This window comes from Crocodylus porosus, unplaced genomic scaffold (genome assembly GCF_001723895.1).
Source record: "Crocodylus porosus isolate Cpor-Errol unplaced genomic scaffold, CroPor_comp1, whole genome shotgun sequence".
In the NCBI taxonomy this organism is placed as follows: Eukaryota; Metazoa; Chordata; order Crocodylia; family Crocodylidae; genus Crocodylus; species Crocodylus porosus.
This window is the reverse complement of record NW_017728914.1, coordinates 33411230-33423421: the sequence shown is the minus strand read 5'-3', so window position 1 is coordinate 33423421 and position 12192 is coordinate 33411230. Positions and strand designations below refer to the sequence as shown.

At 56.4% G+C, this 12192-nt stretch overlaps 1 protein-coding gene across 3 annotated transcripts in view; it reads left to right on the top strand.

The window, feature by feature from the left end:
• CAMK2A (calcium/calmodulin dependent protein kinase II alpha) overlaps positions 1 to 9351 on the top strand; it is a 54885-nt gene extending 45534 nt beyond the window's left edge. Inside the window, exons 14-19 of one of the 3 annotated variants that reach the window (XM_019535225.1) lie at positions 963 to 995; positions 2012 to 2060; positions 4061 to 4136; positions 5457 to 5551; positions 5959 to 6187; positions 7025 to 9351. In XM_019535225.1, the coding sequence (XP_019390770.1) occupies positions 963 to 995; positions 2012 to 2060; positions 4061 to 4136; positions 5457 to 5551; positions 5959 to 6187; positions 7025 to 7028 (486 nt within the window). In that variant the 3' untranslated portion in view covers positions 7029 to 9351. Of the gene's footprint in view, positions 1 to 962; positions 996 to 2011; positions 2061 to 4060; positions 4137 to 5456; positions 5552 to 5958; positions 6192 to 7024 lie in introns of those variants that run through there. The other 2 variants (XM_019535226.1, XM_019535227.1) reach the window with 2 other exon arrangements.
• The last annotated feature ends 2841 nt before the right edge of the window (positions 9352 to 12192 follow it).

Genomic DNA, 12192 nt, shown 5'->3' with positions numbered 1-12192 from the left:
AAGCAAAGTAAGGAATACAGTTCTCTGCAAAACAGGCTATATATATATAAATAAATATATATATCTATATACCTCTCTATATAGATCTATATATAGATTAATATATCTATATAGATCTATATATCTCTCTATATATAGAGAGAGATCTAGATATATAGAGAGACCTATATAGGTCCTATATAGATATATTTACAGGAGCCTGTCTCTTGAGGAGTCCACTGGTACACCAGGGACAAGGCTTGACGTGGGGTATGCTCATCCGACAGGTTGCAGTGCAGTGGAGAGATAGTCAAGCCAGCTAGCTTGTCAGGATGGAGATCCATGCAGGGTAATTCACCCCGGTTCACGTCTTGAAGCCAGCTCGCTTGTGTATCCCTACCCTGTGCTGCCATTTGCAAAGCGGGCAGACCCACGGTTTGTCCAAGCAGCACTCTGTGGCAGGCTTCTGGATGGAGACATAACCCCACCGAGCACCAAACTGCTGGACAACTCTAGTGGATAGCCCATAGCCATAAGTTGTGGTCAGGGTAGAGGAACATCTAGGTGCTGAAGAGAACTAAAATATTAGTGTCTCTCCTCTGAGGGCAGTGGCATGAGCGTGGTGGTCTTTTGGTGGAGGTATGTCCTCCTTGCAAAACCACTGGCAGGACTGGAGGTCTTTTCTCAGGAGAGGCCCACTTAGGGGAGAGCCGGGCTAGGGCCGAGTTGCGTAGGCAGAGTTGTGCACTGGAAGAGCAGAGGCTGAGGCAGATCAGGCTAGGGAGGCGTCGGCAGACCCGCGCGAGGGAGCTCGCACGGCTCTGTCTGCCCTATGTCCTACCTTGGCATCGGTTCCTCACGTCGAGCGCCTACGTTTGCCCGCGCAAGAGGGTGGCTCAGGAGCGGCTGCCTCCCACGTGCTGCTCTCTGCCTTGCTCACTCTGTGTCTCTTCCTGTTCCATCTCTTCTCCTTGTTTTTCCAGAAAAGAAAGTCCAGTTCCAGCGTTCAGTTAATGGTGAGTGTCCTTCGTCTTCCTCAGTGCCGATAATGCTGGGCCTCTCCGCCTGTTCTGGCCTGCCCTGCTCTTGAAGTTTCCCTTGGACCCGTGGGGTAGGGGAAAGAGGGCACCGGGGTGGAGGAAACATCCTCAAAGCAGCATCACCCCCAGATCCCACTGGCAGGGTCGGCATGGACCCATGCTGCTCAAGAGCTAGTGGGAAGGGCGTTGCTGACAGGTGCCCGTGGCGTTTCTCCCCGTCCCGCTGCGGGGCTGCCAACTCTGCAGTCCCTCCGGAGCGCCTTGGGGGCCTTCCCCTGGGGCTCTGCCGGAGCCGCACGGCCAGGAGGCACCCGGGCGGCAACCTCCCGCAGGGGACGACTGGGAAACCACACACAGACCTGTCCTGGGATGAACGAGCAGAGCTGTGGCTCCGGTTCAGCCAGAAGTTTTCTTGGCGGGGAGCTTGGCGAGCGGCCCCCGCTGATCTGTGTCTCGAAGGAGCTGTGTCCACGTGGGTCTTGGACCACTCTCTGTTTTACTGTACGTTTCTCTCCTGACTATGCAGTCCATGTGGTCTCTCTCACTCCTGCACAGTCCCCTCACTCTCTCATCCCAGCTGCCTCTCTCTGTTAGTTTGTACATCTCTTTCTTTCTCGTACAACCCACATGGTGTCTTTCACCCCGCACAGCCCTCCCTGCCCCTCCGGCCGGCATAGGGACCTCCAGAGCCTCCCCTCCGGACCCGACCCTCGGACCTCCCTGTAGGTACTTGTAGGAAAGCCATGCCCCTTCCTATGGGATGCTCCTTGACGACCAGGTTTGAAAGGCACGGAGGGCAGTGCGATGGCCAAGCGAGACCTGTGATGGACGACCGGCTCTCGGGGCTGGCATCTGGCTTGGTTGCTGTCCCTTTGCAGAACCGGGGCTGCAGGCCGAGCCGCGGGTGGTAGGCGGTGGAAGGCACGAGCCCCTTCTGACACACGGGCAACGAGGAGACTGACTTGTCCTGTCTCCTTTCTGTTCTTTGCCAGGAGTCTTCGGAGAGCACCAACACCACCATCGAAGATGAAGACACCAAAGGTACAGGCAGAGGTCCCCAGAGGTGCCCCTGCTTGTAGCACGGTCATAGCCTCTCTCGCAGCCTTTCCTTACTAGCAGCCTTCAGCTCCCTGCTGGGGGGCTGCAAAGGGGATGGAGCTGGGCCGTTCTCAGTGGGGGCAGATGACAAGACGAGGAGCAATGGGCTCCAGTTGCAGCAAGGGGGGTTTAGGTTGGATATTAGGAAAAACTTTCTCACTAGGAGGGTGGTGAAGCACTGGGACAGGTGCCTAGAGAGGTGGTAGGATCTCCATACTTGGAAGTTTATAAGACCCAGCAAGACCAAGCCTTGGCTGGATGTTGTAGTTGGGGCTGGTCCTGCTTTGAGCAGGGGGTTGGACGAGGTGTGACCTCCTGAGGTCCCTCCCAACCCTCATTTTCTGTGGTTTTTTGATTTTATGATGATGTCCCCCTGTGAAACATAAGCTCATGTCTTTCAGAGGGGGTTCCAACTCTCAGGGAAAAGGCCGGACCAAATTCATTGTCAGTGTAAATCAGTTGAGTGCGCTGGGCTGACGCCGGGAACAAATTCAAATTTGGAGCCTCATATCCATGCAGCAAGAGCGCACAATGCCGGAGTCAGAGAGCTGGCGTCCATCCTCCCCGGATGGCACCGTGCCGTGCTGCATGCACCGATTATACAATTATCCCTCACATTAGTCTCCTCCTGCCAACATCCATCCAAGCACTTCCCTGGCTCTTCTGGGATCTTCCCTGTCCTTGCGAGTGCTTAAATGCAGCAGTCCATCTGCCCGCGCTGAAAGGCCCCCGTTTCAGCTTGGCTCCTGTTCACGCATGCCCCTCCTGAAGGTAACCTGAAGAGTAACCCGCCTCCCGCTTGGCACAGGCCGAGGCAGGAAGGCTTTCAGCCTCCCCCTCCCCGCACCTGTCAGAGCCAACTTTCCAAGAACGGCCCAGGGGAACAATTTGCCAGTGCTAATTTGCAAAGCCTTCCCCAACGAAGTGAACCCAACAGCGAGTGAGAGGGGCTTTGGCTTGACATTCAAGTTAATTGAAAATTTGTTGTCTTGGGGAAGAACTCCCAAGGGCAAGGGAATGAAAACGAGCGCAGAAAGGGATGGAAATGCACGCAAAGCCGCCCTGGCGTTGGTTGTTCTGCTTTATGGATGACCCTCTCTCCCCACCGCCCCCCCGAATTTGGCAGGATAAAAAAAAGGAACCCTCCTTTCGGAGCCACCCAGCCCAGTAATTTGTGCCTGACCTGGGACGTCTGTCGTAAGCACAGCGGGCGGCTCTTGCAGGGTCCAACAATCGGAGCCTGTTTGAAAGGAGAAGGACGAGGCTTTTCGCAGCTGGGAGCAGGTGTGAAATGGCAGGAGCTCGGCACTGCCCGGGCCGAGCGTTCAGTTTGCTTCTCCCCTCCTCCAGTTTCCGGGGCCTGGAGGAACGGAGGTGTCCCAGGAGAAACACAAAGCTCCCATTGAGACCATGCAAAGGGAAAGCCTCCCTCCCCCAGGTGGGACCACGTGAGTGCATCGGCTCCTGCCTTGGGCAGAGGCCAGCAGTAGTTTAGCTCACTAAGGAGAAGCACCACCACCGATTAGGATGGCCCCAGCTCAGGTGTTAGCTGGACCAAAGGGCAGGACAGTCACCGGGGAACGTGCTAAGGGGTTCCCTCGGCACTGGTGTGTGGCCCTGAGCTCTAGCCTGACAGTCCAGTGGGCAACGATGGGTCTTGGGGAGAGAAATGATAATCCTCTGTAGTGGCTTACGCTGAGACTTACTAGCCCAGGGGTAGAGCAAGGCTCCACGCCTCCTTTGCTGGTCCCCTGTCTTTTGTTCCTTAAAAAGAGCAGGAAACCAAGGATTTCTTTAGACTGCCCCCAACTCGGAAGGGGCTTCCTAGCCAGTGACCGGGATGCCTTTTCTGCTTTCCTCCATGCTGGCATCCCCTGACCCGCCACCCGCGCTGTGAGCCTGCAGGGCTCTCACTTGCTGTGCTTTTTTTCCTTTTAAAACAGTAAGGAAGCAAGAGATCATCAAAGTGACGGAGCAGCTGATCGAAGCAATAAGCAACGGAGATTTTGAGTCCTACACGTGAGTGTGGGCGCTGGGGTGCTGGCGGCAGGAGGGGGGTTGGCTGAGCTGGTTGCGGGTGTGACAACGGGGCGTGCTGGGTTTTGGCGCTCACCCGTGCAGCAGTGTCAGGGTGTGGTGGAAGCAGGGCTTGGAGGGGGCACGCGCGTGTCCCAATGGGTCAGCATCGGGCTGGGACTAGACTTTGGGACAGCCCGTTCCCCGTGTCCAATGCTCACTCCGAGCCGTGTGATTGATGATAGAAAAGGAAAATGATTGCAGAAAGGGTTAGAAGGGGTGGGTTATTCTGCTTTTCTTGTGTCCAAAAAGAAAGGCAGCCAGAAACGTATCACAGCACTGCAAAACCTGAGCCGGGGTATCAGAAAACCCCATCTCAATGAGCATCCTGTGCCCCTCCCTGCGTTCTCAGGCCTGGTTCGGAGCATGCGGCTTCTGAGATGAGTCACTTGGGGTGCGACACAAGAAACGCCTAGGGGGAATCGCACACTGCTTTCACAAATCCTCACTGCTGGTCAGGTCTGAGTTTTGCGAAGGCAGCTGCTGGAACCCTCCATGGCTTCAGCTTGAAGTGACTCAGTGCCATCTGCGCCAGGGGCACTGATGCCCGGTGCTGGGTGTCCCCAAGGCAGCCTCCCTGTGCTAACTTGGGGAAGAATGGCAGCTGTCACGTTGCCTTGCTGCCTTTTTTTTGCTCCGCTGCACCAGGGTCCCAGATGCCAGCAATACAAGGAGCAGCCCTCGGCTCCTACGCATTCCCAGTGCCTTATCTCCGACAGCTCGTGTCTTCAGCTCCTTTCTCAGGGAAGCAGAGGCAATGCAGAGAAATGCCTGGTGACCTGTCGGCGGGTCTTTGTGAGAGGGGTTGTGTGGATCCCGCACAGACGAAGTCCAGCTTTGCGCTCCCTGTCAGAGAAGCGCCTTTCTTAGGGGGAGCAGACCACAGCATTGCAAGGCTTTGCAGCACAGGCTAGGGGAGGCAGCAGGCCTTATTACAGAGATGATCCCCCTAGGAGCACAAAAAAGTAGAGGACCTGCCTTCCCCAAACAGGAGGGGGTCCCTACAGAGCTTATACGAGCTCTTTTATTGCCTCTTTGGCTTCCCCGTTTGCCCAGCGCAGTCATGGGTCCGAAAGTGGACAAAAGGATTAGATCCCCCACGGCGCTGTGAGCTGCACCTTGCCAGCGCGGGTGCTGCCGCCCGAGCTGGGGGCTGCGCTTCAGAGCCCAGGGACGTCCCCAAAGCGGAGAGGACGTTCCCTGAAGCCTTCAGCGCGTGAAACAATAACCTCTCCCCTTCTCTCTTTCCATCGGCTTCCCCAGGAAGATGTGCGACCCCGGGATGACTGCCTTTGAGCCGGAGGCGCTCGGGAACCTTGTGGAAGGGCTGGAATTCCATCGATTCTACTTTGAGAACCGTAAGCGGCCGCGGTCGGCTCCCGCGGACCTCTTTGATGCCCCTCAGCTTTCCAGGCAGAGCAGGGGGGCAGGGCTGGGCTATCTCCGCCGGGCTGGGAGGTGCCCAGTGCTGAGTCCTAGCCATTCCCAAAGGTCCACGTCGAACGCCATGGGTGGCCCATGGGCTGGCCGTCGGGTTAGTTGCTTGTCGGCCGCTGGCTGTTTTCTAGAGGAGCCACTTGCCTTCTGCAGAAACAACCGAATGCCCCACGGTGCCAGCAGGAAGCCTGCTCCCCTTCCAGGGAGGCATCTGCTCTTCCTATAAGCTGGGGCGGTTCATGAAAGGCATTCCCCCATCTTGTCAAAAGAGCCTCCAGCCCCCTCCCCCGCCGCTGTGTAACCCCACCTGCTCTCCCCCCGACTCCAGTGTGGTCCAGGAACAGCAAGCCGGTGCACACCACCATCCTGAACCCGCACATCCACCTGATGGGCGACGAGTCCGCCTGCATCGCCTACATCCGCATCACGCAGTACGTGGACGCCGGCGGCATCCCGCGCACGGCCCAGTCCGAGGAGACCCGTATCTGGCACCGCCGCGACGGCAAATGGCAAATCGTTCACTTCCACAGATCTGGAGCGCCTTCCGTCCTACCGCAGTAAGTCCCCGAGAAGACAGGGCCAGCCTCACCCCCTGGTCTCCTGTCCCTGTCCCAGACACAGGCGGTGGAGTGAGTGGGACACTCCCTTGGCCGGGGGATGGAGCTGGGATGGGACAGCTGCGTCCCAGCGGAGAAGGTCCAAACCAGCTGTGCGCACGGGGAGGGAGCTAGGGGACAGACAGCGGCTCCGCGCTGGCCAGGGCAGGTGCGCGCCCAGGGAAGGGGGCTGGCATGGAAGTATCCGTACAGCTCCCAGCTGCTCCCAGCCCACACCGTGCGGCACTGAGTGTAGCATTGATCCTGGCCTGGGTCCTCCGGCTCGGGGGAAATGGAGGATGCTCTCTGCAGCAGCGGGTTTAGAAGCACTATCTGCCCCAGCAGGATGCCCACCGAAGGTTTTGGAAACATCTGAAGTCCCGGGTGTGGGGGGAGGATGTTTCCCAGCAGTGGGGCCACTTATGGTTCTGGACTCTTGGGCTTGGAATTCGTTTTGGCTGATTTATATATATTTTTTAATCTGCCCAACCCCTCTGGTGGGCTAAGATCAAGTATAGGGAGCATCTGACGTCCCTACTTTGGATAGGAGGATGCTTGCCAGTACCATCTGGGAGCATCTGAACCCCAAGACCGGTAGATGGAGACTAACTCGGAGCCTGTGGGCCATTGCACATGTCTGTGGGGAAGCCCGGTGGTGCAGAGAATGACACGGGGGGCAGGAGACGTGTGCTACCGTGGACAGGCAGGGGAGAGGGGTGCGCAGGAGATCCCCCCCGAAAGCCCTTTGCAAGGTCCCGCGAGGTGCAAAAAGCCTTTCCCCCAACTTGTGTCTTTCAGCTGAAGCGCTGGCCACCTGAGCTGGGTTTATCACTGCCTCGTTGCAAAGGGGAGACCCCCCCCTTCTCTTCACCTATGGACTTGGCTGTTGGTTCTACCACGTGGTTCTTGCTGGAATCCCTCTCTCGCCCCCCTACCCCATCCCAGGCTCCTCACCAAAAACACCGCCGGCCAAACGGCTGTGAGCACGCATGGGACGCACGCCCCTTCCTCCCCGCACGGCCCTCTGGCACTTCTCGGGCAAAGCCTGTGCATGGGCCCGGCTTCCTTTGCTTGAAACCATCCTCTGCAAGAAGAATAGCGAACGGGAAACGATCAACCAAGTGGCCAGCAACACGGAGCGGGTCCGGGTAAAGGCTTCCACCCACCTCCCCGCCGGATTCCCCCCTCCTCACCACGTTGCTCCTAGGACGGGAAAGGACTCATCCCGGCTTCACTCCCGTCTCTGCCCAGGAGCCTCTAGAGACGGGGGCAACAGAGAGATGCGGGTGGGAGCTTCGAGCGGCTCGCTCTGTGCCAGCGGAGGTCTGGGGTCACCGTCTCTCCGCGCTGGTGGGTTTTGTCCATGTGGGGTCCAGGTACCTGATCTGATGCTACAAATTTGCTGCTCCCCCTCTGGGACTCTGCCGCTCAAGTCCTACGTTTCTTCGTCGCACCGGGAGCTGAAGGACATCAGCTTAAACCCGTGCAAAACCCAACTCCCTCCCTTCCCCCCTCCAACCCGGCTAGGGCAATGAGGGTTTTCTTTTGGTGGGTGAGTAGAGTATATCCTTTATTTTCTCCTCCTAGAAGCAGCCGGTGGGTAGCCCTGGCCCAGCCAATCCTCCCATTGATTTGGTCTGCCAAAGCTTCCCCGTTCTCCCACGGGAGGGGGGACTGGAGATGTTGGGAAGAGCAAAGAAGAAACCCCTTTTGAATATTTTTTGACTACTTGATCAGCACAGCGTGGTACCTGAGCACCACCAGAGCGGAGACCCCGGGGCTCTGAGCGCAGGGCAAGTATTGCCACGGCCCCGGGTTTGGTGCGGTAGACGGCTTTTCTTCCACACGCATTATTACCCACTCCCGACCCCGCGACTGGCTCGCCTCCTAGCACAAGATGGTCGCTGCCATCCTCCGGCAGATTTGAGGTGGTCTCCTTTACCCCTGGCCGGCTTCGAACCCAGCTCCCCAGACCTGCTGTTGAATGTATGCCTTTGTCCCTTGCGCAGAGCTCCTCCAAGCTTCCCCTCCGAGCCTTGGTTTTCCTCTTCATGTCGAAGACCTCCACAAACCTCCAAGCCAAGACCCTTCCTTTAAAAGAGCTTCAGTGCCAAGGCCGGTGCCAAGGAAACAGAGCCGGCCATTGATTCGAGACGCGAAAAAAAAAATAACCCAACCACACGACACCTTCCAGCAAAGATGGAGAATGCAAGCTTTAGTAATAAAACTTTGGGGAATCTGATCATGCTTTGAAGAAACAAAGGAGCCTTTAGCTATCTCTTCTACTTTGAGCGCATGCCTTTTTATAGGGGGGGAAGGGGAATAACAAACCTACCGTGTATTTCGTAAATTGATTTGAAGTATTTGCTGAAATGGATCTTTATGTAATAACTAGAAATATCAAATGTTTCGGGTGGGAGAAGGGTGGGGAGGGTAATTTGGGGGGGAGGGGTTGCTGTTTTGGGGGCGGTTTTTCTGTTCTCTTTCCATTTGGAGCCGGGTTATCACCAAGTGGTATTCCCAGCGGAGGCGGCCCTACATCTGGATCCCAGACAGCAGAGCGGGGAATACTCCAGGGCTGGTTTGCCAGTGAAAAAAAATGCGCCAAGCCCTTTGAGATCTCGGGGGGCAATCTGTGAATGTCCGCAGCGCCCCTCCTCACGGAAACAGCCGAACAGGGAGGCGTCCCGGTACTGAAATGCGGGGGCCGCAGGGGCCGTAGTCAACCCAACAGGACCTCTTTGCCAGCTGGCAGGAATACGGGCCAGGTCCCCCCAGGGTCTTTGCCAATCCTGGGTTTTTTCTCGAAGGCTAAAGCCAGACGCCACCGCTACATCATTTTCATGACGTAGCGAAGGAGCTGGAAAGAGATTGGATGTTGGCGTCACCTTCTTGCCCGAAGGTGGACGTTTCAGAGGCACGAGGTTGGTTACTATTACGACTCTATTACTATTATTATTATTATTTTTTAGTAAATCCTTCAGTTTCTTGTTCTCTTTTTTTCCTGCTGGAACTTCTTTACTCTTTGATGTGAGGTGACTGCAGTGCGCTTCCGCCGCTAGGGGGACTTTCTAACTGCACTTTCTTCATTTGCATGACTTTATAAACCGTGAGTGTATTTAAAAAAAAACAAAACAAAAAAAAAAAATCCAACCGAAATGCTTGGGGTTTTTTTGGACAACGATAAGTGTTTTTTTTCTCAATGTCAGTTCTGAATGGTGTATTTTGCCTTTTCTGTGGTTCCAAGTGCATAGCTCTCCATCGGGGCAGGGCAGGGCAGGGCAGCTCCCTGCTGGATCGCAGCCATGTCGGCAAAGCGCGAAACCCGCCGGACCCGAGGGGAAGAAATCCAAGCAGTCAGGGGCCTTTAGGCACGGCGGATGGGACTGCACCCAACACAGCGTGCGTGCACGGCGAGGAGTGCGTGCAGAAGGGAGGCAACGATGAGATAGATGCTCGGTGCCGCCATCCTGTGGACCTAGGCTGATGTACCGTGAAGCTACGCCAACGTACACCCGCTGAGAATTTGGCCCAGCTTCTTTTTTTTAAACCAGGGCTCTCGTTCTTGGGAGAGGATCCGCCTTTGGAGATATTGTCCTTTGCATAGCATCTTCTCTTTCCTCCAGCATCCGCTCCGCGCCAAAGCGATTTGGGCTTCAATGAAGGACTTGGCTCCTTCGCAACTCATTGTCTTGCTTCCCTCGAGCCTGCCGTGAAGGCAGCTGCGAGGAGGGATCTGATCGGCCCGTGTATCGCCGCAATCCCGAGACCCCAGAAGTATTTTGGACGTTGCAGGCATTCACGAGGTGCTGCGTGGATCCTGGTTTCACGGCAGGATTAGCCGTGCCGGCGGCAGCTGCGCTTTCATGTTCCAAAGTCATAGCTCATCCTTGTTGCCACTTCGGCGGGGGAGGCTGCAGCACAACCAGCCCCAGGTGCTTTTTCTCCCCTGCTGGGAGCTAGTCTGTGCCTACAGCTGCTGTGTTTGCCTCTGCTGATAGAGCCGGCCCTGTGCGTAGTGCAGACTGAGGTGGTGGAGGGGGTTAGGACCTTGAACATCCAAAGAGAGAAAACAAAAATACCAGCCTCAGTGCGGATATGTTCTCCTGTCACCCTAGACGTGTGTCTCCTTCAAGGGATGAAGCTGATGGGTTACCTTAATACCAGCCTCTATGGGTAGGATGCAGCAGCCGCGGCTGCCCATGCGCCACCTGTTTGTGGGTCCCATCCAGCATGGTCCTAGGCTGACTTAGATGCAGGTAGGCCCTTCTCAGAGTGCTTCCCAAGGGACACCTTTGCTGGATGGCACACAGCAGCCATGCCCCTTTCATGCTAGCTGTCACCTGAGCATTGCACGGTGAAGCTGTCCCCCTTGCAGAGGCTGTGGCTTTGGCTCATTTTAGTCTTCCACCATGGGAAAGGTCTGATGAAGGAAGAGGCACTCCAGCCTTTCACAACCTGCTGGATACATGTGCTTTGGGATCCCGACGCCAGCCACATCATCTGCTCTGGGCTTCATCCCCACCCTGTCTTGGCCATCTAGCACAGGCTTCTGCCTTCCCAGGGTCTCTTCTGTCTCAGTAAGCATTAACCCAGGACTCAGCCACAGCCTTGCTGCAGCAGCCATGGCCAAATTCCTCTATCCCGGGTCATCTCCTGGGTTCTTTGGTCTCCTTTAAGCCTTCGGTCTCACTCCTCCGCTGCCACCACATGGCAGCTCTGCTTTGGCTTCCAGAACAAGGAGCAGTGTCCCTTGCCGGGCAGCCAAACCACCTGGAGAGCCCTCCACCCCAAAGGGAAAACACTTCTGCAGAGCTTGTCACCTCTGCAACACAAGGGCAATCCTTCAGCCTCCGTCAGCCAAGTGCAATGCCTCCTGCCCCTCTGTAGCACCCATCTTACCACCCCATGCAAGTATCTTTGGGCCAGCGTAGCTTTGCTCCATGTCCCTGTGAGTCTCACACAGGCCAGGCAGCATCCTTGAGACCGAAGTGGTTTTAAAAGTCCTCCTGCTGACCCTTGGCTGTGGTAGACAAGGGGAAGGACTCTTCGTGGCCTGCTGCTACAGCAGAAGATGAGCACTGAACGAAGGCTTGGCCCCCACCCACCCTCACCTGACTCCACTGTTGAGGATGCGACCCTCCCTAGATGTAGAAGAGGCAAGCCAGCTGCAGCAGAGGGGTTGCCAGGCTTCCCATCCTGTTTTTCCCCCAATGGCTCTGTCTCCCACCTGTCCCAAATTCTCAGTGACGAGGTGTTGAAGTGAGGTGCCTTTATGTGCATTGGCACTAGGATGACCCTGTCTGCGGAGGCCAAATGCCATCGTCTTTCAGAGAGTCCTGGTAGTCATGTGGCCCACCAGTAGCTTCCTCCTTCAAACAGCAGAGGTGCAGAAGCTCTCTTCAGGTCCCCAAAACAGCCTGGGTCCTACTGCAGCTGTTGGCGCTATGGCTTAAGGAAAGGCTGTGTTTGGAGAAACGCGCCTGCCTTCTGGGAGCTTAGGTCCAAACCCCAGAGACAGCAGCTGGAGAGGAGGTGGTGGGGATGTCCCAGGAGCCCCAAAAGGTAAGCACTGTTGGTGTGAAACCTTCCTGGACACCTCCACCACCTCTGGGCTGGTGCCACCTACAAACTGAAGCCGTTGCACATTTGCAAGCAGTTTATAAAGGGGCAACACCAAGGGAAGAGCAGCTCCTTGGTCGGGCATCATGGTTGCAGGCTACAACCATCGATCAGCCCTTTGGAGCCGCTTTCTAGCGGGACTCCTGTAAAGTGCAGCCAAAGACACCTTCCTTGTGATGGACCCACGGGCCTGTGGGCAGATGCGCCCCCATTCACTACCACCAAGGGGGGGTCACAGCCCCTCCAGGCAGATCCACCCGGTTCCCTTCCTTTGACCGAGCTTCCTTCCTTCTTGATCCCCTCCATGGCTGTGCCCAAAACCACCCCCACCCCGTTTCATAACC